The following is a 25,750-nucleotide window of genomic DNA, read 5'->3' as shown; positions in this document are numbered from 1 at the left end:
AGCTCAACCGGTATTTGTTCGATATTTGTTCCAACCGGTATGATGTATTATAGTCTTTAGACTATCGGTGTTTTGCAGAAAGTGTTTACCGGTCTCAAGCGGTATGGAGACCCAAACCGGTATGGAGACCCAAACCGGTATGAAGACCCCAAGCGGTTCGAGGATCTCAAGCGGTACAAAGGAACAAAACAGCACAACACATAATTCCCAGTCTTCATTTTTGTCAAATCGACAATCAGTATTTTGTTTGAACCGGTAATACTCTGTGATGAGTTACCAATCAGAATTTTGTGATGAGTTACCATCCACCGATTGTTTGGCGGTGTCGACACTTTGGCGGTGCATTTGTGTCATGTTACCAAATATGTCCAGATGCATTGAACCTAGGAAATTGTATTCTAATCCTATTGGACCAACATGAAATCAGATTCCTTTATAAGGACATCATGTCTAGGGTTTTAGGTTGTTGAAAGGGTTTAAGGTGGTTGATGAGTTTTTGTAAGTGCGATCATAGAAGAGAAGTTGAGGTCTGTGAGAGAAGGCAGAGTGTGAATGTGTTGAAGACTGAAGTAATGCTGGAATGCATTAAGAACGAGCTATCAAGGATCTAACCAAGCAATCTATGCTATTTGCTAGATCACTCACATCTTCGACAAGTCTGAAGCCCTTAACCGGGTAGGCCCAAAAAGCCTTTTGTAAATCCTCTAACAAGGTGGTTCACATATGTGGATCTGAAATCCTCTAGCAAGGTAGTCTTTAATCGGACTTATCTCCTAATAGAGATTGAGATTCCTAACAGGATCTATTCTGGTAAAGAACATTGTATGACCTTAACTGGTCTGGTTCCTATTCTGCAGATAGTTACTTGTGAGTTTCATCTCACCGTGGTTTTTCCCATTTGGGTTTCCACGTCAAATATCTTGTGTTATGGTGTTATTGCTCCTATGGGTGAATGCCTTATTTTCTATTTGGTTTGCGTGTGTGTTAACCTCTTTGTTTGTTAAATTGTTTTACCAGTTTACTGTTAGACTGTTAAAGTGCACCCGTTTTGAAATTTATTCACTTCAAGAAACATGTGCCCGTTTTTAGAAATGGCTACACGTTTTTAGAAACGGGTACCCATTTTTAGAAACGTGTGCCCATTTCTAAAAATCGTGCACCCGTTTCTCTACGGTGGTCCGATCCTAAACGGGCACCCATTTTATTTTTATGGGTCTGAGCTCTGAAGCTAAACGGGTGTCCGTTTCTTAAAAAACAGTCACTCGTTTCTAGCGGCAAACTTTTTTGCTCGCAGACTTCCACGGAATTGGGACCCAACTTCTTGCACCCACCCATATATATATATATATATATATATATATAGGACCACTAATATATTATATTGATAAAAAGCAATATTTACAATATGAAGAACAACCTGAAGAGAAATAACCTAATTCATGGGGTGGCAGAAGCAAAACAAAAATACATTTGAGCCCAAAAAGAAAGTGAGCAAGCACCTAGATAAACATGCATACATCTATAATAGAATTGCATAGCCAAAAATAGGGCATAAAATTTGTATAGAACCAAACCAAAAAGATCTTCAAGTCGAATTGATAGAATCTTATGTCGGCACCACTAGTACTAGCACTAGACATATCCCTAGACAAAGAGCAAGAGCTACCGCTTGGAATTGAAGTTTCCAGAGGTGGCAAAGATGCGATTGGGACCACCAGAAGAGGCATTACATGGCTAAGAAGGAGGTTCATTTCAGAGAATTTACCTACGGTGTCATCCAAGATTTGTTTCAGACTTTAGTAGACTTGGGCCCGAAGAAATGGCAAAGAGAAAATCCTCATAGGTCGAGTTCATTACCAAAATTGACATTGGCATAAAACCACCAACTGGTGACTCACAACTACACAAACAAATGATTCCAAAAAGGTATTCAAGCTCTAACAGAGAGAAAAGGAATGTCTGAACATACAAATTTTTCACTCTTGAAACCATAGCAGTGTCTAATAACAAATCCATGCAATTAGAAAGAAATAATGGATGCCACCTTAGAGAACAAAGCTCGGGGGTTTTCTTGTTGTGGATGTGGATTGCTCTCCTTTGCTCAACAAGATTGATGGATTATTGGATTGCATTTGAATTAGATTTGGATGAAAGGATTTGATAAAGAAGGATTTAGCTTAGATGAGGGATTATTTGGGGCTTTATGAGGACATGATAGAGGGATGATAGAAGAGGATGGGAGGAGAAAGGAGCAGCATAAGATTGCTATAGAAGATGGTCCCTTTGTGAGGAAAAGAGGCTCCAACTTATAGATTGCAGGAGGCCAATGGAGGGCTAAGATTGATTTGATCATGAAGGGCTAGGATTGGTTTGAGGTAGTGGGCATGGATCAAGGATACCTTGAAGGAATAAAAAAAGGAATATAAAATTCCTTGGGACATGAGTGGAGGGATTTAAAATTGGAGAATAGTGGTAAGTGGGATTTATAGGAAGATTTGACTAGGAGAGAAAATGAGTGGGGGAAATTAAAAATTAGAGGAATAGTAGTAAGGGATTTTGAGACATGAGTGGAGGAATATTAAATTCCTTGTGACATGAGTGGGGGAATTTAAAATTGAAGGATATTGTTAAGCATGATTATAAGGGTTTCTAGAAGAATTAATTAGGAAAAGTGGGGATTAGGAAAAAGTGATTTGTAGGAATCACATGACTAGGTTAATTAATTAAAATTAATTAACCAAAAATGATTTAGCATAATTAATGATTTGGTTGACTTTAGAAGAATAGGAAATAATTTATTTATTTGATAAATTACTTATAGTGACAGGATTAATTGAATTAGATTTAATTAATTATAAGAGGAATAAGGATAACACAATTAAATTAATTAATTATGTTGACATGCTTAAATTAATTAAATATCAATTTAATTAATTTTAGGTGTCTACATTTTGCCCCTCTTTGATATAGCATCATGAAGTGATGTTATATCAAAGAAGAATAAAACATAGTGGATGAAAAGGATAAGGACTAGTAGCATGATGCCCCAGTCACGAGATGAGGAAGAATGATGAGGAGGAAGGATGATGAGGAAGTAGTGGTATGCCCCCTCAAGAGGACATGTGAATTCAAAGAACACAGGTGTGCTCTCGAAATGGATTAGAGGACTAGATAAAGAGAGGAGGAGGAAGACAGATGGATAAATTGGAGTCTCTAAATGGATCAAGATGGATGAATGAAATGAAATGAGTGGATAGGGTTTCTTATTGAGCAGATATGGAGAGCAAACATAGGTTTTGATATTGCCATGGATAGTCTACACCACTGATTATAGGAACCAGGATGATAGGAAGATCCAAGGCATGGACTAACTCTCAAACAAATAGGTATCCCTTGCACACAACCATGTAAGCATTGACAAACATTGATACAAGGTTGCAGGTTCATACAAGAGACACCCTCAAACACGCCATACCACAAAAACTATGCCCCATTATACACCAACCAAGACATACCAAGATATAGGATGATCAAGGTAGTCGTGAGTAGGTATAGTCCTAGGACACAAGATAGAAATCAAAGCAAAAAGACCAACCATGCAAACAACATGCACATGGCCAATTGAAATCTCTTGCCAAGAGTAGGATATGGATTTGGATGGACTGTCAAACTAGGGGAGGATGCATTCTTATGGGCAAGTGATGGATTTGGATACAGATTGATGGTCGGCAAAAAACGAGCTGGGTTCGCAGAGCCTGCAGCTGAGAGGATTTATGCTCAAATTTGATTAGCACAAGATGGATGGGTGTTTGGATTAGGTACAAGTCAATGTAATCTCAGGTAGATGGGAAAGCTTAGTTTGATGGGGATTAGGATTGGATAGGATGAGATGGAATAGGGATAAATGATTGAGTAGGATTGGATTGGGGATGGGATTAATGATTGAATTGGAAGAGATGGAGAATAGGATTGGATAAGATATGATTGGATTAAAAATATAATTGGATAAGATGGTGTGGATTGGTGGATATAGGATAGATGGATTGGAACCATTGACAAGGGAGAACCAAGGATTGGTAAGAGAATGGATGGATTAATGAAAAAACATATTGTTTGGATAGATGGATCAAGTGGATGGATATGGATAGGAAATGAAGGAATAAAGGATGGAGGGTAGGATGATGGAGACCCAAGGACTATGCTGCAAAGGAGTGCAATGCCCCACGATAGAGGTAGTGGAATTAAGGATGTAAGGATGTGGATAAAGATGTATGAGTTTGAAGGATAATATGTAATGGATGTGGATGGTAGAGGATTTAAGGCTTGTGTTTTCCAAAGTATGCATGAATATTATTTTGCCTCTAACATGATCAAGACCAAAGATAAGAATGGAGGATTGCATTTGGATATGATGAGGGATATGAGATGGAGGATATGGATAGGATAGTCAATATCAAAGATAGGAAAGGAGGATGAACTTAGATAATATGCAAATAGAAGATAAGGAATGCGGATGGTAGGATTGCATGGATGAAGGTTGTCCCCCAACTGTAGAGTGCAAGAGGGGGGATTACACATGATGCTTGTTTACCAAGTTTTCATCATGGTACTTACCCAAGGTGCCACAAGAAGTGGTTTTCACCATTGGATGAAATGATTTTTCTTCTTTTTTTTTATTTTTTAATTTTTTTTAATTTTTTAAATTTTTTTTCTTTTTTCCTTTTTTCTTTTTTTTTCTTTATTTTTTTTGTTATTTTTTGAATTTTTGGAATGGTCTGGATGGATGAGGATGAGAATTAGTGGATATGGAAGATAGTGGATGTGTGAAAGAGGAAGAGAGGAATCAAACATCTAGTTCCATGGATGGCATCCCTGAGTATTTCTTTGAACTAGAGGTATGCTCATAGATGTTGGTAAAAATAATTGGGGAGATGAAATGGATAGGGGATGGAAGATAAGGATTTGAAAAGGATTGGACTAAGAGAATGGGATTGCGAAAAATGGATGGTGGATAATGGATGTGGTTTTGAAAAATTTGTGGAAGATCAACATTGGCACACACCTTGAAGGGTGGTGGAGTAGTGGAGGGGAGGGTTTTGAATTAGATGGAGGATAAAGTGTGGATTTTGGGACATGAAGACCCAAAATAGAAGAAGGGGATGATGGAGTTGGGATGGTGGATTTTGGGACATAAGAACCTAAAATAGATTTTGAAAATGGAGGAGTGTTAGATGGAAGATTAGAGGACTTATGAATGGATGGAGCTTTTGGATTAGCTATTTTGGATGCCAATTTTGAGTGCTCTACTTCTAGAAGTAGCTTAGGAATCCACATATTTTTTGATTTTTTCTTTTGGGGCCTTTGCAACCTTTTGGATCATATTTTTCTTTTCTTGAGCATGTCTTTTTGATGGGACATGTTGATCTTTTGATTTTTGTGGACTTTTGGATTTATGCTTTTAGATTGGGCATCCAAATTTCTTCCAATACCAATGGGATGGTGCATGAGGATGAAGGGTTCATGAATTTTATGGATGGTGGGATTATGGAAGGAGGGTGTTGGGAGGCATTCAAGGATGCATGCCTATGTTTATCTTGCTTAGGAATCATTTGAGGTGATGGGGTGGTGGATGGAGGGATGTAAGCACCCAAGATGGATGGAAGGAATGGAGGATTGAGCATTGAAACATAGGGGCCCAAAATGGATGTGGAAGATGAGGGATGGTGGGATTTTGATTTGCATGAAGGAATTTTGGATTTAGGATGAATAGAGGATGTACCAACATCTTGAGCATTAGCCCTTATGGTTAAGCCCTCCTCAAGAGTAGTAAACTAAATGACACTTTACAAGTTGAGTGTGTGCGCATTAAAACTCCATCCTTGCTCCTACCCCTTCTACAAATAGCTCAATTTAGACACCCTTTTCAAGTTACATTGTTTGCCCCTTAATAAATTAATAGATTTACAAAGTGGAAGCTGATTTTCTAGAGTTCTACAATGTTCATGGGGATGATAAAGTTGAAAGTGCAATCAAATGATAACAGAAGATCAAATAACATGTGTGTAGTGTTCAAAAAATTATAAAAATAGAATTAAAATTTTATGGAAGTTAATAAGGCCTTTGAAGCTAAAAAAATTGCTAGGTGCACATCTAAATTTGAGGGACTTCTGTAGAAATGTATTCCATCACTACAAGGAGTGAAATTTTACCCCATTTAAAAAAAAAAATTGCGAAAAAGTCCTTCATATGGTCAAGAAAAGGCCTATTGAAGTTGATCAAACAAACTGAAAATGCAATTGGAGTGGTAGCTATTGTTGTTGCTTGTTGGTGATGGCTTGTTGGCTTATGGGTGGTGGACCGATGGTGTCATCGACACAAGTGGTGCTTGGGTGATGTAACAATGGCTATTAAGCAGAGGTGGCAATGGAGTGTGGATGGTGCTTGGGTGATGGAACACTTGACTATTAAGTAGGGGTGACAGTGGAGTGCTCGAGCAATTTCATGGTTGCAATAGTAGCTTCGATGGATGGAAAATGATGGGCTAACAAAGGTGCATTGGACTATGGCAATTGGAACAACATCATAGCAAGGGTATGGGGGTTTTAAATTACTTTTTCAAGTTTTATATATATATCAAGTGTGAAGAAATCAAGGGTTAGCAAAATCACAAGCATGCAATTTTAAATTAGCAATCAAAAGCATAAAGCACACAAAATGAATTTGTTTCACCTTGATTCTTCACCTCCTTCGATTGAGCGGGAAGTGAAGGTATGCACCCAAGACCTTCACTTGATTTGCTCCTTGTGATTGAATTATGTGGATTGCTCTTGACTACACAACAAAAAGGATGGTATTAGATAGATTTGATGGATGATGGATTTGGCTTATACAAGGGAATATTTGGGCATAATGTGGATGCAATGGATGGAATTGTTGCTTGAAATTACAACATAACAATGTGCAAAAGTTGGATATGATTGTGAAGGGAGGAGACTCCAATTTATAGATTGGAGGGGCCCAAAATGGATGGCTAGGATCAAAGAGGAATGGATGGCTAAGATAAAAGAGGAATGGATGGCTAAGATTGAAAGAAAGTGGGAGAGGATTTTAGAGGACAAGTGGGAGATCCAAGAGATTTGCCATAAAGGCATTTCTTGTCTCCGCACTTCTCAAGTACATGGGGGAAGAGTTCCCCAAGTACCTTGGGAAGAGAGGAAATGAGTATAAAATTCCTTGGGAGAGGATGAGGAATTAAAAATTCCCAAATAAGAGGATGTGTTGGGAGAATAAAGGGATAAGGAATTAAAAATTCCTTGGAAAGAGGGGCCATGGGGAGATTCAAGGGATTTGACATACCTTGAATGGACCAAAGTTGGTGGCATTTAAGGTTGGAGGGTGAGATCGGAAGGCCATTTATGGTAGAGTTGACCCATCCCTAATCAAGGTGATTAGAGTGCATGTGAGCAAGTTAGGAGGATGGGACATGAGGAGAGAGAATGACTGGAGGAATATAAAATTGGAGGAAATTTTAATCATGATTAGGCTTGAATTAATTAGGTTAAATGATTTGGATTAGGAGGGTGATTTGTAGGAATCAGGGGATTAGTTAATAAAATGAAATTGATTAACTAATTAAGATTTAGAGGAAATATTTGATGCAAGGTGCACCCTTGGTCTCCTTGTGTTGTGCAGCGCAATGCTCGGGTTTGTGACATGGCTGAATTGCCTTCTGTGGATTCTATAAATCTAGTGGTTGTATTGAGCATTAACATGTCGATCTTTTGGTGCAACGACAACTGTACTTCTAACAAGTGTTATCAAAGCCTGGGTCACAGGTTCAAACCCCTTCGCTTGTGTTAGGGGGGATTGTTGCAAGGTGTGCACCCTTGGTCTCCTTGTGTTGTGCAACACAACACTTGGGTTTGTGACATGGCTTAACCACTTCTTGTGGATTCTATAAGTCTAGTGGTTGTATCGGGCATTAACAAGTTGATCTTCTGGTGCAATGACAACCGTACTTCAAACAATATTGGCTAAGGTTGAGAATTGGAATAATTTTAGAAGAATGGGGATTTAAATAATCGATTGATAAATTAATTATATGGATAAGAGATAAAATCAATTAAATATAATTTAACTTATTTTAAGAAGAATAAAGGCTAACATAATTGATGGAACAAATTATGCAAGAATGATTAAATTAATAATATATATATATATATATATATATATATATATATATATATATATATATATATATATATATATATATATATATATATATATATATATATATATATATATATATATATATATATATATATATATATATATATGCCATTGCGGCGTTCAGTTATGTGCTTGCATTGCATTAAATTTGATAATTTGAGAGTCAATTTGTATATTCTTGGTTTCTATAAATGCAATGATGATGTTTATTTTGTGCCAAATTCCTTGACTTCTCAATGTTTAGTTTGGAAGCCTAACCTAGCTATTTACCCTTCTAAATGCAATGAAATAGCTTGTTTCTTCCCTAGAGGCCTTTTACAAGGAGGGATCTAAAAAACATCCAATTTGCAAAGATATAGCCTAGTTAAAAGAACCTAAAATTGATATCCAAATTGAAATTATTTGACACACATATTTCTATGTTAGAATTTTACATAAACACAATAGTTCTAGCCAAGATCATCAATAAAATTACAATAAATTCAAAATAACATTTCCATTATTTGTATTCAAGATGTGTAAAACAAGGGAATAGACTGCAATATATAGGTTCTAGGATGCACAAGTCAATGCGACTACTATACCGGAGTAGAGCAGTTAACTAAATGGTTGATTCAATTGTAATAGTAGAGGTGTCAAGTGAATTTATTATGGCGATCGAGTGAATACATCTTGATGAGGGAGATGTGGTACTTAACTACTGTCAATCACGAAGTTGAATGAGGTAGAGGTGACATCTTCTACCATAAATCAAGAAAATGTTATTATTTTTTAATATATTTTAATAATATTAATTAAGTAAATAAATTTAACATGAGATACAATAAATAATTAATTACAATAAAAAGGTGATGCCTTGGATAAACTTAGAAGATGGCTTTGTGATGCAGTATGTGCTGCCCACTAAGTGTAAAAGATGAGTTGGAGTTATGTCCCCAATCGCTAATTGAGTGTAAGGGATGATATTGGAATATGGGCAAAGCTACCAACTAATTATAATAGACACCTCAGTGGTGTGCTTTCAGCTACTTACTAAGACCAAGAGATGCCTCATTTTGGAGTACGAGTGTTGGGATGTAAAGGTTGTCATTGCATGCATGCTTCTCACAATCGCAGTTATTCATAATGTGATTAAATCAATAATATGCACTTATAGTAGGATGGATGTCATTGATAAATTTTAGATTAGTTAATGATTAGTTTATTTAAAAATTAATGTTAAATAAATTCTACTTTTGGCTTATTCAAGAATTGATGTTGAAAATTAAATTTCAATTTTGCCCTTTGACTGACAAATCCTTTAGAGGAGAGGACCTAGTAGTTGAGCACCCTAACTAAGTGCTTCTCAAAATCTTACTTGTCAAGGCCCTTACTTATAACTAAGGTTTCAAGACCACATCATCAATTATGATGCCACATCAGCATGTTTTTTGTCAAGGTGTCTATAAAGACCCCCCAAAAGTCAGATTGATACTTGTGCACTAAGTCATGTTTTATTGGTGAGCTGATGCGGCATCACATGATTTGTTGCTTTCTAGATCTAAGGAATACATTTCATTCAATTATGGGTGGTCATCATTAACACTAACAACTTTAAAGTGACAACTATTGGTGCAATACTGTTAAAATATATTGAACATTAAATCAACAAGTGTTGTAACAATTATAGGAATGCTTTCAACTATTAGATTTTCTCCCCAATTTGTCTTGAACTTTTTTGTTGATGCAAACATTATATTTTCTTATACTATAATTTTCCTTTCCAATTTGACACTATGCACAACACTTACAGTTCAGGTATAGATCATTAGATAGGTGCAATTTCTAGCAACACATCCTCCAAATAGCCATAGGTCCTTTGAAGTACCATCCCAAATGATGGTAGTTAAAAGTGAAATGTGTTCTATGGGCATTTTTTCACGAGGCGAAGGTGGTCTGATCTCCGACGTGGCGTCCCGAACGGCGAGGTCTCTCTCCCCGATGAAAACAGGTGTGCGCGTTCTGATTCGTTTTTAATTAGCTATGTCAGGTTCGCCTTTAATACCCACAGTAGAAGCCATAGAACCTGCGTTAACTCCCATTAACTCCATCACCACCTCCTCCCCTGCAATTAAAAATAATGACCTCGGCTCTGTTAAACAAAATGCTTCCTCTAACACGAAGACTTTCTCTGAAGCGGTGGGTAACTCCTCTGTCGTCGCTGCTTCGGCTAAGTTTAGTGCTGTTCATCACCATGAAGAGGCCGAACAAGGTAAGGGATCTCTGGACGCCTTGAGACCTTTTACCGTATGCCCTAACACTGAAATGCTTGGTGAGATTGCGAAGGAAAAAAGTAGGTTACAAAACCTTGCCATTTTCTTTGCTGCTGTTGATGTGGAAAGATGCCCTGCAAGAAATTTTTTGGATGATTGGTTTTATAACTATTGGAATATCAAATTAGGTTACAATATCTCTTTCTATAGGCAGTTGCAGAAGGGGTTGTTTGTTATCTTCTTTAAATCCGCCGATGCTCAAGAGGCTGTCCTCAAAAGACAGTACTGGACCGTGGGCAACACTTCTTTCCGCGCATTAGCTTGGACCCCAGAAGCTATACAGGAAGAAGTGCTTGCTCTGTCGGCTCCTAGATGGATAGTTATAAAAAAAATTCCCCCATATCTATGGCGTTTTATTACGCAACTGTTGGAACCTCTCGGGAAAGTTATTAGGTTAGATGAAACCACTCGACTGGTTCCTCATATGGATGCCAGAGCCCTAATTTCGCTTAAACCTGGTATTGATATTCCAGCGGCCCTTGATATCAACATTTCTGGAGATTTAATCTCTTGTCCCTTGGAAATATTGGGAGGGCTGAATGCATGCTTTCTCTGTAAAAAAGAAGGGCACCTTCGGAGGGATTGCCCCATCATCAAAAGGAAAGGCGAGGCTATCCCTCCCCAAAAATCTGTTGATAATACGAAAATGAATAACTCTGAACCTTCTAACAAGACTACTAAGGTACCTCCTGTGAGTTCTTCCCCATCTGCTACACTTAACATGGAACAAGCACCTCCCCTCGTGTCTGTTCCCTCTCCAGAGGTTAACATGATAGATGGATTTCAAATTGTGGAAAAGAAATTAGATAAAAAAAGAAGAAGGAAAACAGAGAACACAGAAGCTCATATAGTTAAAACTAACAAAGTGAATACACCTCCTGTGACTCCTATACCAGCCGCCCCTCCCACCCTTGCTGAAACCAACCCCATAGCTGTTGTTAATAAGATCTTCAAAGAAATTGACGATGGGTACTATCTGGAGATTCGCCCTGCTAATAAAGGAAACATGATAACTATACCAATAGAGCACACAAATGACCTATGTCTGTCTGTTCCGTCGGGTAGACCTGGATGTGGAAATGTAAACTCAATAATCTCAGATGCGGAAGCTGATGACCTAGATTGGCAAAAAGATTTCCCCAGGTCTAAACGACGGGGCAGACCTCCTGGGTCAAAAAATAAAAGCCCAAGTGGAATTGGGGGAGATGAAGCCTCCTTACAATACAGTATCAAATATACAAGTGGGTCTTCAGACCTTAACAGCGTCCCCACGGAAAACAATTTAGGATGAATATTATATCTTGGAATGTGAGGGGTCTTGAGTCCCCAGACAGAAAATACATTGCTAAACGTTTTATGGACACAATTATTAACAAAGATTTCATTATGCTTCAAGAACTTAAAGCTGTTGACTTTATGTTAGATGTAAGTTTGGACTTAATATGGAAGGATTCCATTAAAATATGCTCTACCCACTCTAAAGGAAAAGGAAGTACGGCGTTGTTAATCAACCCGAAATGGTCCAAGCATATTATTGGTACAGGTAGATCCCCATGCAATGGTGCTATGTGGGCATCTATCTGTAGCAATAATATGACATTTGGAATCTGCTCTGTTTATGCTCCTAATGATCCTTTGGAAAGAGCTGCCCTGTGGCTTTGGATAGACTCCCTGCCAGACATCCCATGGATCTTGGGGGGTGACTTTAACATGATTGAATCGCAAAAAGATAAATATGGTGGCAGACCTTTCAATTGGAAACCAGTAGAGATGGTTCCTTGGAATAATATGATACAAAGAAAAAAACTCTTTGACCCCCTCAAGAACAATGATAATACAGATCCTAATCTGAGATTCACTTGGTGTAACTTTCAGCAGGGACATTCCAGAATATATGCTAGATTAGATAGATTTTACGCCCACTCGAATAGCTTTGCCTTCATGCCTGATGATCTCGGTAATGTTGTTTCTGTGCATCCTACTGCCTTATCTGACCATCATCCCATCTTTGCCTGTATCAAAATTTCGAATGCTCATCATGCCCCTCGATCAGGAGAATCCAAATATATCCTCAACACCTCTCTTCTGGCTGATAATGATATCCTGGCTGCTATTCATCTTATCAGTGCATTCAATAAGAATAGTTTTCCTTCCCTTTCCTGCCGAGATAGATGGCATAAAAACTTACTTGCCTGGAAATCTTTACTCCAAACTCTTGGACAAAAGAAAGCAAAAGACTTCAGACTCCTTGAGAAATCTCTTTCTGATAAGCTAAAATCTGTGGAAACTCTTATTCAGAACAACCCGTCAAACCACAGTTTGGTCCCTATGATCTCCGTTGCTAGAAACAATCTTCGGTTGCATCAACAAAAACTTGTTGATGGTGCCAAGATTAGGAGCAGGGCTCACTGGCTACAACATGGTGACAAAGGCTCAAAATTCTTCTTTAATTATCTTAAACAAAAGCATACCAATGAGAATATAACTAGCATTTTGGTTGATAACAGGGAGATCACAGACCCTATTGAGATCAAGAAAGCCTTTGCTAATTATTATTGTAAACTTTTTACCTCTGAGGATAACAGTGTGTCCTCGGAGCTAAGAAACAAGATTAGTACCATTATACCTAAAAAGATAAACCAAACAGATTATGACTCTCTGGGGGAGAAATTAACTATACAGGAGATTATTAATGCTATCAACTCTCTTAAAAAGGATAAAACCCCGGGACCTGATGGTATCCCGGCCGAATTTTATCAAGCCAATGTTAACTGGATTAGCTCTGACCTCCTGGACCTTTATAACGAGGCCTATGAGAAAGGTACTTTGGGTAACATGATTAATAGAGGTATAATAAAATTAATACCTAAAGAGGGAGACAAAACTATTATCAAAAATTGGAGGCCAATCACTCTCTTAAATGTATCTTATAAAATACTTGCTAAAATCTTGGCTCGCAGGCTGGAAACCATACTGCCTAAATTTGTTAGCTCTACCCAGACAAGATTTATTAAAGGAAGATATATCCTGGAAAACCTTATAACCAGTTGGGAAGCTATGAACTGGGCGAAGTCTTCCAATCAAGATGCTGTGATACTTCTCCTAGATTTCGAGAAAGCGTATGATAGAATAGAATGGAGCTTTATTGACATTATGCTTATGGCTTTTGGTTTCCCTGTCCTATTCCGCAATTTTATCAAGATTCTACTAAAAGATGCTATGGCTCAAATTGATATAAATGGGTCTCTCTCTGATCCCTTCTCCCTGACCAGATCTATAAGACAGGGCTGTCCACTTGCCCCTGCTCTCTTTGTGATTGCCTCTAAAGCTTTATCTTTCATCATCACTGACAATACTCTCTCCCCGGCTGTCAAAGGTATCACATTGCCCAAAAATAAAGAGCTGAACATATGTCAATTCGCTGATGATACCAGTTTATTTGTTAAATTGGAAGATTTAAACTTTTGTCACCTTAAAAAAAAACTTGATCTCTTCTGCTCAATCTCCGAAGCTAAACTGTCTCAGGCCAAGTGTATCTGTCTTGGTTGGGTCGAACATCCTCCGGATTGGTTTATGCAATATGGTTTTCTGTGGGGAGGCCCCAACAATATAGTCCGTTACCTGGGTATCCCCTTTGCTGTTGAACCTTCGCTTAAGGACATGTGGCTCTGGATCAAGTCAAAAATCACAAAAAAACTCAATAGCTGGTACAACAAAACTCTGTCGCTCGCTGGTAGACTCCAAGTTTGTCAAAAAATTCTATCATCTTATAACATTTACTATACCTCAGCATGGATGTTTAACAATTACCAAATTGTGGAAATTCAGAAGGCCATTAGGAACTTCCTATGGTCTGATGGTAAAGGCAACAAAAAACTTCACGCGGTAAAATGGGATTGGTGCAGAACTGATAAAATTTTTGGGGGATTAGGTCTGAAGGACCTCAAACTCCAAGGCATCGCTCTGGCCACCAAATGGGTCTCTCACTGTGTTGATGGTGAAGAACCATGGAAGGTGCTTATCCGAAACAATATTTTAAGAGGTTACCCCAAGAAGGCTAAATCTTGGAAAAATCTCCCATTTGCTGATATTTTATTCGGTAAATTTACCTCTATTGTACATGGATCTGCTGTTTTTAAAACCATATGGAAAGCTTGGGAGGATTCGAGACATTATATTACGGATAACCTCTTCTACACAGGTAACCTTCTTCATGGTGAGAGGTCCATCTGGTGGAATCTATTTCTCCAGGGGAAGCCGCTTGCCCTGACTCAAGGATGCTCGGCTAAAATTTGGAATAGATTAGGTATTTCCACCTTCATCGATTTATTTGAGAATGATTGTCTGATTAAGTGGGATGAATTAAGAATCAAGTACAATCTTCCTGCTGCTCATTAAAAAACATATAACATGATTACTAGAGCTTGCACCAATATACCTTCAATATGTCTCATAGACTCGCATAGATTTATAAACAGTAAATGGCCGGATGGAACTATGCTGTGTAAAACAAAAGCTAAAAATGTGTACAATACCATGAATAACAATCAGGAGATTATTAAGCATGTCAATACTTGCTGGTATACCTCACTGGATACGAAGCAATGGAATAAAATTTTTAATCGAAATTGGAAATCCTACATCGATCCCAAGATCAAATGTTTTAAATGGCTTATTTTGATCAATAGGCTTCCTATCAGCAGTTACTTGGTCCCTAATGATCTCTGTAAGCTTTGTAACAGACAGGAATCTTACAGGCATATTTTCTTTGAATGTAAATTTGCTCAGAAGGTGTGGGCTCTGTGTGGAGTAACTTATTCCAAGTACATTGATATTTTAGAAATACTAACTGGATATATTCATGGTCTCAAAAATGATTCTAATATTTTATGGTTTATTATCTCGTCTAACATCTTGTGGCAATTATGGAAGTGCAGGAATGAAGAAAGGTTTCAAGGCGTGCATAGATCTCTTACTGAGTTATTCTTAAAACTCACCCTTTTGAAAATTTCTTCGCAGGTCTGTATCACTATGATGATCGAGAAGGAGAAATTGAGCAGATTCCTCAAGATGGGTCACTCCGCTATGTTCGTTTTTGAAATGAAAGACGGTTACAACTATCGTAACCACATGAACAATATGGTCCTATTCAACAAAACGGTGAAAAAACTACACAAAGAAATCGTCAAGAATAAGAATGCGACCGATGATCAGATAAAAATGATAGCCCAAATTCAAGCCAACAAAAGCATCGCTTGGATGGAAGGTCCACTTGGATGGACCGCTTGGATGGAACAATATGAAGACCTGTTACATTAAACCTTTGTATATGTTAATTATCATTTTGTAATACTGTCTCTGTATGGTGTATTGATGTAACTTTTGCTTAGCATACTCGGTTTTTGTTTTCTCTCTGTGTGAGGCATGCCTCCGGAGTTGAAAAACTTGAGATTCCTTTTCGTACTGTAATTTCTGTTGATAACTCTATAATCAATATAAAAAAATGTGTTCTATGACACTTGTACCATTAATGTTTCAAATCATTTTTATTTTAGATCATAGATGCATTTTCTTTTTTGAATAGTATAGTAAATTAAAAGATAAATTTTTTTGTAATTTATTTTAAAAAGAGAAAAAAAGAATAAATAAATAAGTGATTGAAAAATTAAAAAAATTAAAAAATATAATTGATTTTTAAAAAAGATATTTGAAGTCATTTAAATTGTATAAAGAATAAGAGAGAGTGAAAGTGTAAATTTTGAAATATGATTTTTTCTACTTATTTTGAGCTCTGATTACATTGAATAATATTTTATACATAATTAACTAAAAATTTTAAATCCTCAAAATTAATTACAATATAAAATGCAAACTAAAATTTATTTACCATAATGTTATTTAATAATAAATATCATAATTCCATTAACTTCATCTTTTGGTGTTATAAATTCTATTTATAATTTATTATATTTTTAATTATTGAATCCTTTTAATGTGATCACTTGTCTCCTTCAAATACTTATCAATATTTCAATACAATTAACAACTTAATTTTCATCACATCTAAAATCTAACATAATTACATTTGTATTAATTTAATTGTGATTAATAGCATTAAGTAGCTTACAATTTAAAAAATATTAGAATTGAACATTTTTGTAACCAAATATAAGAAAAAAAATCTTGTCATGTAGCTATTGTAATTTAATTTTCAACATTTACTTATAGTTTTGTTCTGTCATTGTAGCTATTCTAGATTAATTTTCAACATTTAGTTATATACACTATAGCTATTCTAAATTAATTTTCAACATTTAGTTATATACACTAGTAACTTGGATAGATGGAATTTTAACTATTTTTCGATAGATTCGACTGAATATGTAATGTGAGAATTTGGATGATATTATTTATCTTGAAGAAAGCCTTACAGAATTACAGAATTAAAGAATATGTTATGTGAGAATTACAGAATTTCAAGCCTTATCAAATTAAAAAGGTTTAGGTGGGTTTTAAAAAAAAAATCTTTTAACAAAGATGAAGTTTGGGTGCTTGAAAGGAAATATCAAAATTGTATGTAGCATTAATATTTCAGCTTACCAAAATATAAATATATATAGATAAAATAAAATAATTTTAAAATTAAATAAAAATTAATTGTTCATATAAGTATGCATAAGTAAAATAAATCTTAATTAATAACAATCATTTTTTCATTTTTTTCTATCTATTTATTTATTTGTATGTTTGTAGTAGTTTAAATAGATAAATATTTAATATTAATATAGAAAAATAATATAAATCATTAAAATAATGAAGTCTGGAGATGGTGAGACCAAGGATCTAGATTTGGGGATGATGCTACGAGTATATAGTACATAAAAAATAGATATAAAACAATATAGAAGAAATAAGATATGAAACTTTGAAATATTCAAATATATTGGATTGAACAACAAAAATACTAGATATCAATATATTTATATTATATTGAAAAAAATTACATTCAAAATCCAAATACAATTGACTAGTGGTCCATTACATCAAACCATCATTCATCTTCAAAGTCCATGCCAAACTCCTCATCACTAGTACTACTAAACTTCTTAAGGTCAAACTCCTCCAAACCAATATTGGCCAACCTTATTTTGTGCTACAACTTAATCAACCTATGTTGGCTACTTTGGTTATACATCCCACCAGGGTATTGGACTCTTCTTATACATAAATGTGTTACAATCAATGTGACACAAGATGCTATCACTATGTATAGCTACAAGCTTCTCTACTCTTCTAGACATAAGTTGATTCCTCTTAACATAGTTGATGAAATTATAAGTAGAACTACCAAAATTCTCAAGGTCAAGCTCCTCCAAACCAATATTAACCAACCTTGTTTGTGCTATAGCTTTGTGAACCTATGTTGGCTAGTTTGGTTCTACATCTCATCAGGTTATTTTACTCTCATTAGACATAGTGTTTTACGATCAATGAGGCACAAGATGCTATGTATAGCTACAAGCTTCTTTGCCCTTCTAGAGACAAGTTAGTTCCTCTTAACATAGTGAATGGAATTATTATTAGATCAGATTCTCTCAATATCAAATGAATTAGAAACTTGGGATGACATAGAAATAGTTGGCTGTCAAAAAATTATGCCTATGCATAGTCCACAATAGAATTGGATCTTCCTTTACCATAGTCTCCCTTTCCATCTTGGCCTCTTTAGAATATCCTCTAAGAGTGAAAATTTGTCCGTTAAGTATGAATGATGCTAGCTTGTATAGAATCATACATCTTTTGAATTACCTTCATGAACTTTACCTTCGCCATAGTATTTTGTATAGGTGTAAATTTGTTAGATCTTCACACATATCAAATAGGGTTTAGTGCATAGACAACCATGTGTGATGGAGTATTGTTCTTTTTCCATAGTATGAACTTTACCTTCGCCATAGTATTTTTGTATCCATTCGATTTTGCCCATGTCATTGAATGCATTATTTATGCATGTGCACAATGAGCCCAACAAATATGCCCTTAGGTTGCCTCAATTAAATTTTCAGCATTTATGCACATATATGTTGTATCTATCTCAACTTGCACCATACTCTCTAGCCTACCTTCTCAATAGCATCTCTAAGGATTTATAATCGAAAATCAACATCCTTGCACTGCCCTAAATAATCAATATGCATAAGAAAGTAAGGACCCACTACATGTCACCATAATGTTGAGTGGATGATGATTGATATTGTTTACCTATTCATGATAATAATACTTAAACTAGTGACTTAAGTAACCTTCATTTTCTCCATTCGAATATTAATCTTGAAATAATTCTTATCCAAGAGTGTTGTCCTTAATTTTGTCTCCTTAATAACACACATGATAGTCTTACTTTTATTATTTTTGTCGTAGCTTCCTTATGATAGGAGAGTGAGTTACATTGAGAATTTGCCAATGGCATCATTTGCCTCATCCGTGTTATGCACATTGAATAATTCTATCACTGTGCCCACAATGTGCCAATATCCCTAGCGGTCATTCTATGTTTCCTTGTAGGCTTTGCTGCCCTTAAAGTAGATGGAAAATAAAAGAACTATATGAAACTTGTTAATTTCCAGCACTCCTAGTACTAATAGGAGTCCTTAATAACAAAATAGTAGGTACAAGATATTAATCAACAACATAATCCCACAGTTTATTTATTTCAATTCTTTTTCCAAGTGACAACCCTTACAAACTACTACACCTGGGCTTCATGTCCATGTTGCCCTAGGTTCTATTGCAATTTGGTTGCAAATTATCTTAAAAGTGACTTCTTATCAAGGGACCCTTGGCAAAATCCTCTAATAATTTGAAATAGAAACTAAAATATGGATTGCCAATAGAGCTAGTCACCTAATCCCCACTCTCCCCGAACACACCTTTGCCATCCCACATTTGTACTTGGAGCCTCAAATTCAACTCCCATAAGTTCTTCTTGATCCTCGTCATCATTCATGCTATGACAATAATCTCATAATTACATTGTAAGAATGTCATTAAATTATGCACAGGCTAAAGACAAGCATTTTTTTAAGATTGTATTAAGTCTATAGACTCAAAAAATATAAATAAAAAATATGAATCCTTGTTCTTCAACCTTTATTAAACAAGGATTCTATGTTATTTTTCCCATACTTTAGGTCAGACAAAGCACAAAAGACAAAATCCTAAAGTGACCTATAAATTTTAATTTTTCATCAAATATTTATGTAAATTTGCCAATTTTAAAAATGATTTAGTGAATAAATTTAGACGCCTAAATAATAATCTGAAATTATAAAATCTAAAACAAACAAATTATCATAAAAACTTTAAAATTGTTATGAAGAACCATTATGTTGAGGTTTGAAGAATGAATCAACATTTTTTTAATGAAGACTTAAACATTTCCTCTTACTCTCTTCCTAAAGCTCTCACCTGTAGGCATGCTTTGCAACTTCCAACTTTGTTGTTGAAACTTTGGGAGTGATTTCGAGTGATGCTTAGATGTTAATATATTAGTTTTTTTCTTATTACGTGGGGTGTAGATGGGACCCATAGACTATTAGGGTTAGTGGCAAGAAGATTCATAATTTTCTAAATGTACTTTTTGCCTCAATTGATTAAGGGCATGGGCATGTTTTGATATCTGAGTGTGGTTGGGCGATGCAAGGGAGTCCCTTGAGGGTCTTAAGGATGTCTTAGCATCTCCTAAATAAGGTGATATCTTGGAATCATCATGTCTTTGAGGAGGAAATGTTATTGGTTACTTATTGGCGATGGGGAACAATGGGGGACATTTTTGTCAAGTCCTTGTATCTTGAAGACATTCCCTAAAAAACACTTGGTTTTTAGGGGGGATATTGTAGAGCATTGCATTAAACTATACATTCTTATTTTGTATGCTTGTCATTTTAACTTCTATTTTCTAAATCTTTACACCTTTTTTATTAATATTATTTTATTCAAAAAATAGTTAGTGTATTTAAATAAACACATAAAGTATTTAATCTGTTTAAAAAAACAAACTCTTCAAGTAAAAATCAAAGTAACTGAAAAGTTATGTAATTGAGAAATAAAATAACATATAAAATTATTGAAATTTAATTTGTTTTCATAAAAAATTGACACTATTGATATAATTATATGCTTGAAATATCTATGTTACTATCTATGTTAATATTTACCTATTTATATTAAATTTATAAAAACTTTATTATTTCTTAATTTTTTATTTTAAATAATCTAAAATTAGTTTTCAAATTAAAATTTGATATTATTTAAATAATATTTATATTTAGTCAATTCAAAAATATGAATTATGATTATTTTAAAATTATTAATATATAAAATTTATAATGTTTTATACTCACATTTTTTAATTAAATATTATTTTTATTATTATTTATTAACTCTAATACTAAAGTATGAGAGATTTTATTTCAATTTTAACATTTCCGTCGTACATAATCTTAATATTATTAAAATTAAATAATAATAAATAATAAAAACACATATTTATATACTTAGAAATTGATCATAATTCTTTGCTACGAGTTTTATCTGCTGACGAATTTGTTTTGAAAATTTTCCTTGCCGAAGTTGTACACAAACTTTGTGATTTAGACTGATCGATCATACAGGGGCAAAAACAGTGATTATATTTAGCCCAACTTTCTAGTTTAACTTAACCAATACACAAATTACAATCAATCTAGAAAACCATTGAGTGTAAATTACAATATGTATAAAACCATGGGCAGAAACCGCTAAACCACTCACCCGCACCCTTCAAAATAAAATAAAATACCAATAAATCTATGTAAGGTAAGTGATGCTAACAGAAGTATTAAATGTAGCAGAAAGAATTAGTGGCACACTCAATATAACAAGAGATTTTGTACTAAGAAATCTTATAAGGTTTAAAAAAATAATAAAATCACTTGTAATCCGTGCACAAATATTTATAACATTTAAATATAAAATCCATTAAATATTGTTACAGGATATGTAAAACCACGGACAGAAACCCCTACCCTCTCTCAAGCCTTCAAAAATAAGAATGGTGGATGGAAGATTGCGGTCAAGAGGCAGTGGCCCTTGTGGGGTTCTTAGGGTAGAGACCCCAATGGGGTTGAGGGGCAGTGCTCATGGTGCGCTCCCTGTTACAATATAGAGTGGGGTCAAGGGTGAAACTCTATTAACAAGCACACAACGCTCATGGTGCGCTCCCTGTTACAATATAGGGTGGGGTCAAGGCGTGGAACCCTATTAACAAGCACAAATAAGGCTAGGTGTTCCTGAGACGGCCAGGGAACTCCTAAAAGTCCCTCGGACTTCCCACTGCCCAACCATCCCCAAAGTCTCGATGATGTCCTCACGGCGGTGCTGATGTGGCAAGGAGAAATGCGGGGATTTTGGGTGGAGGGGTGACACGTCCCTGTCGTTCACGGGACTTATTTCTGGTGTTATTTTTCTCTATCCCAAAGTTTCTATATTTTCATTGATGATTTCCAGCTGGTAAAAACAGCCTAATAGCCTATTGCAATTATATTTTTTTTGCATTTTTCTGGACTTCATGTTTATGAAATGTCTTCTTCCCGAAGGATGGATTTCTTCCTTGCATCGCTTTGCTTCTAATGTTTCCTTAGTTCCTTTGTGGAATGGGCTGAAACAACAGTCTTGATATAATGTTTAATTGTTCACAAAACAAATTACATGATATTCTACCAGTATAATTGAGATTTAGGATAAAATATTGTTTTATCTAGTAACTCTTTTTACTAGAGTCTGCTCTTTCTATCCACTGACTGGATGAATTTGTGTACCCTTTTCTGGGGACCATCTTTCTGAAAAGAAAAATTTCAGAGCTTTCTTTAGAGGTGATGGGCATCTTTTCTTGTTCATAATCTCTTTTAGTATACTAATGACGGGCAGTCCTTTTATGAAAATGTGGGTGCATGCGTCTATTGAATATTAAATATTTGTTTCTCCAGCACCATTGAGTAGTGCAGTGATCAGGCTGCATTTCTTATTTGTCCTTTGTACATCTTAAGGGAATTTGATCAAGGAAGCAAAGCCACTTTATTGCTCCATGTGCCCATGACACCAAAAGTGCATAATGTTTTTGTATGTATGAGCCTTACAATATATATCAGTGATTTGTACCATCCTTATTTGGTATAAGGTTCAGCCTTCCCTTCAAATCTATAATTTCCTTGCCGTCCAAGCTCTCCAGTGATTCTTGACATGACCTACATTCTTAAAACAGCTACTATAACAAAGGGCAAGGCACGCGCAAACTTCCGGCTAATGGAGAACAGAGTGCAAGATGTTAGGCTATTAGCTGTCTCCAACACTAAATGCAATAGGTTGTGTATAAGGAAACAGTTTCAAAATAGGATCAAGAGAAACTCATGAAGCCAACTTGAGCCATGCCTCCTCTTTTACATGATTTTTGCAGTTTTAAAAGGCTATCGTGAAAAATTGTCTTCGCTGTTACTGTTTTTACATAATATATACATAAAACATATTTTATCACCGTCCTAAGAAAAGGTTTGTAGGGCTTTTATGTATCGACTGCCTTTCATATTTAACTATTGTTATAGCACCATTTCAGCAATCATATATCAATTGCAGTGTTGCCATACAATATGAATATTAAATGTGTCTTATCTTGTGAAAATGCATTTAAAAAAATGAGAAATAAAGTTTCGCTCCATTATTCTGTGCAAGAGGTCTCAAAGTAGGTACTTAAGACAGCTTTTTCTTTTAAAAACCTAATTTTTGAAACTTAACCTAAATATGGATTGATCTCCTTAGAATGTAAATTTGTATTGTCAAGCACAAAATGGGAATATCTCTTTAAGCACTAGAATTTCTTTGTAAATCTTGTTGTAAGCACTCAAATCTAATAAGTCTTTAAAGCATGTTGCCCTTATTACCATTTGCCCCTGTGCGAACAACACAAATTTAGACTTGCATATTCAGGTAACGTGCTGATCTAATGATGAATTGATATTTGTTTACTGCAGAGCATTAGCATGTTGATTTGTGCCTTTCACATATTTTTTAAATTTGTCAATTGTATATGTACTCCAATGGAGCATTATCATGTTGATTTACTAGTTTGGTTCCTCTCATTTGAGGGTTTTATTCTTTCAATGAAAGTAATGCTCAAGTCTGTTTTTAAGATCTAATATGAAAACAGCAGAAAACTAGTTGTTATATAATTGCTGTAGTCACTATTTGTACACACTGTTCACCTCATTTTTCTTTTAGGAAAGTTATTAGATATAAATATAGTTGCATGTGCCTATTGACAAATGCTTTATTTGAAGTGATATAATTTCAGCATATATTCCAAGCTGCATCAAACTCATGCTTGTTGAATGTGTAATGTTGTATGAAGTCATATGAAGTTGTCATATATATCATGGAAGCCTTACTAAATCCTCTATGTTGTTCTAATCTGGCGTGCTCTAGTAAGATGAGGAGGTTGAGAGCTGAGATTATTGTTTCTTCCTGTAAGTTGGAGTGTTAAGTAACGTTGGCAACGTAGAACATTAGTTAGCATGTTAATTTTTTATATGAAGGCATGTCTGGAGACGTCCCCCTGGGGGGTTTGGCTATTCATTGAAGCAAACATTTTATTTGAGTATATTGGCGTGTCCATAACTTATCAATTATAAGTTAATTAAAACTTAAAGTATTTTGAACCATACAGGAATTAGCTTTGGCAGAACAGGAGTTCTTTGTTGATTTTCAGTTGATGGACATGCAAGAGTCAATGCGGCAAGATACCTTGACACCATTTGTTGAGGAAACCATTTTACAAGTTAACAAATGGGGATTTAGCCTTGCAGATTTACAAGTAAGGAAAAAACAGATGAAGGGAATCAAATCATGGTTTCATTCACTGTTTAATGAAGTCCATGAAGAGTGGGAGGGATTTCTTGGACCAATACATATTTGGCAGGTATTTCTTGATATAGCAAAAGCTTATTTTAAATGGAACCTTTGTTCTTTGCTTTTCTTTGTAGCTGCGTCGAATGTATGTTCAAATTTAATTTTGTTGAGATAGCTTTTTCAGTAGTGATATGAAGTATGACATACATTTGGTATGATGTAATTTTGACAGGGCATGGATGACCGGATCGTACCCTACCCCTTAAATGATTATGCAAAACGTATGGTACCTGGTGCCATTCTTCATAAGCTGATTGGTGAAGGTCATTTTTCATATTTTTATTTTTGTGATGAATGCCATAGAGAAATATTTATTACGCTCTTTGGAATTCCGAGAGGCACATTGTCCATTGATCCTGATCCAGAGACAGCCCATGGTTCAGAGTCAGCTGAAGACGGAGAGTTGTAAAAAGAGAACTAAATAACGTGAAAAAAAAAAAATTTCTAAATGGGAATTCCGTTTAAGTTATAAGTTCCCAATGGATTTTGGGAATGGAATTCTGTGCAGCAGAGTGACTGAGTCTAGGAAGAAAAGCTGTGGCTATGTGGAAAAACTATACTTGTAAATTGAGGGAGCATTCCTCTGTTGGGAAATTGAACCATAGCTTCGGAATAGGATATGCATGTTGTGCATATTTTATCATTCAAGTTGAAAGGATTACCGATGTGTGGGCCTGAGCTAAGCTTGTGGAAAGGCTTCAAGAAGTTGGAGGTTGAAAACGGAGAATGAATTGCATAAAAATGGCGTTTCCACATTTCTCTATGGCCATTTCTTGTAACAGTTATGGCAAATGGAATCTGGAACTCTGTATTCATATTCTTCATTTGAGCAATAAAATTTTCAGTTACCAAAATTGCAAGGAAATGCATCACAAATACAGGCCCCATTTATTTTTAATTTCTAGAGTAATGGGTAGCATTTCTTTATCGTAAAAATCTGTACGGTATGCCCATAAATTCCAATATTTTTGAAGAATTCAAGCAGAATGCTGCAGTTTGTATATTTGTGTTGGTGCAAGAGATTCTTTTCTTGTGCTAAGAATGTCCCTTGGTACAATATATTTAGTGCGCTCGCTGTATATCCATTCAGCAGTCTCAGACATGTCTGAGATTAATGGGCTGTCTCATGAAGCCTGACGAAAGTCAGATTATTTTGTTTTAAATTCTTTAAGTTACTTTAGAATAAGATGTTAGCATTTTCAGTTGTGAAT

General features: G+C 35.4%; 1 protein-coding gene across 1 annotated transcript; it reads left to right on the top strand.

Moving 5' to 3' along the window:
• The first annotated feature begins 15,022 nt into the window (after positions 1 to 15,022).
• Positions 15,023 to 25,394, top strand: LOC131033798 (uncharacterized). The gene is made up of 5 exons (XM_059217614.1): positions 15,023 to 15,045; positions 15,284 to 15,405; positions 15,561 to 15,628; positions 24,298 to 24,549; positions 24,712 to 25,394. Exons 1-5 carry the CDS (start codon positions 15,023 to 15,025, stop codon positions 24,946 to 24,948), a joined length of 702 nt encoding a protein of 233 aa, XP_059073597.1. The 3' UTR covers positions 24,949 to 25,394.
• Positions 25,395 to 25,750: the final 356 nt, after the last annotated feature.

The sequence above is a fragment of the Cryptomeria japonica genome, chromosome 3, assembly GCF_030272615.1.
Source record: "Cryptomeria japonica chromosome 3, Sugi_1.0, whole genome shotgun sequence".
NCBI classification, from domain to species: Eukaryota; Viridiplantae; Streptophyta; class Pinopsida; order Cupressales; family Cupressaceae; genus Cryptomeria; species Cryptomeria japonica.
The sequence above is the reverse complement of the archived record's forward strand: the minus strand, read 5'-3'. Positions and strand labels throughout refer to the sequence as shown.

What these genes read in the sequence shown, in the direction of transcription:
- LOC131033798 (XM_059217614.1), top strand. Translation starts at nt 15,023, where the DNA reads ATGGCCGGATGGAACTATGCTGT. An exon ending in GCCGGATGGAACTATGCTGT is followed by an intron (nt 15,046 to 15,283) that starts GTAAAACAAAAG and finishes GCTTTGTAACAG; the next exon opens with ACAGGAATCTTACAGGCATA. An exon ending in ACTAACTGGATATATTCATG is followed by an intron (nt 15,406 to 15,560) that starts GTCTCAAAAATG and finishes ATTTCTTCGCAG; the next exon opens with GTCTGTATCACTATGATGAT.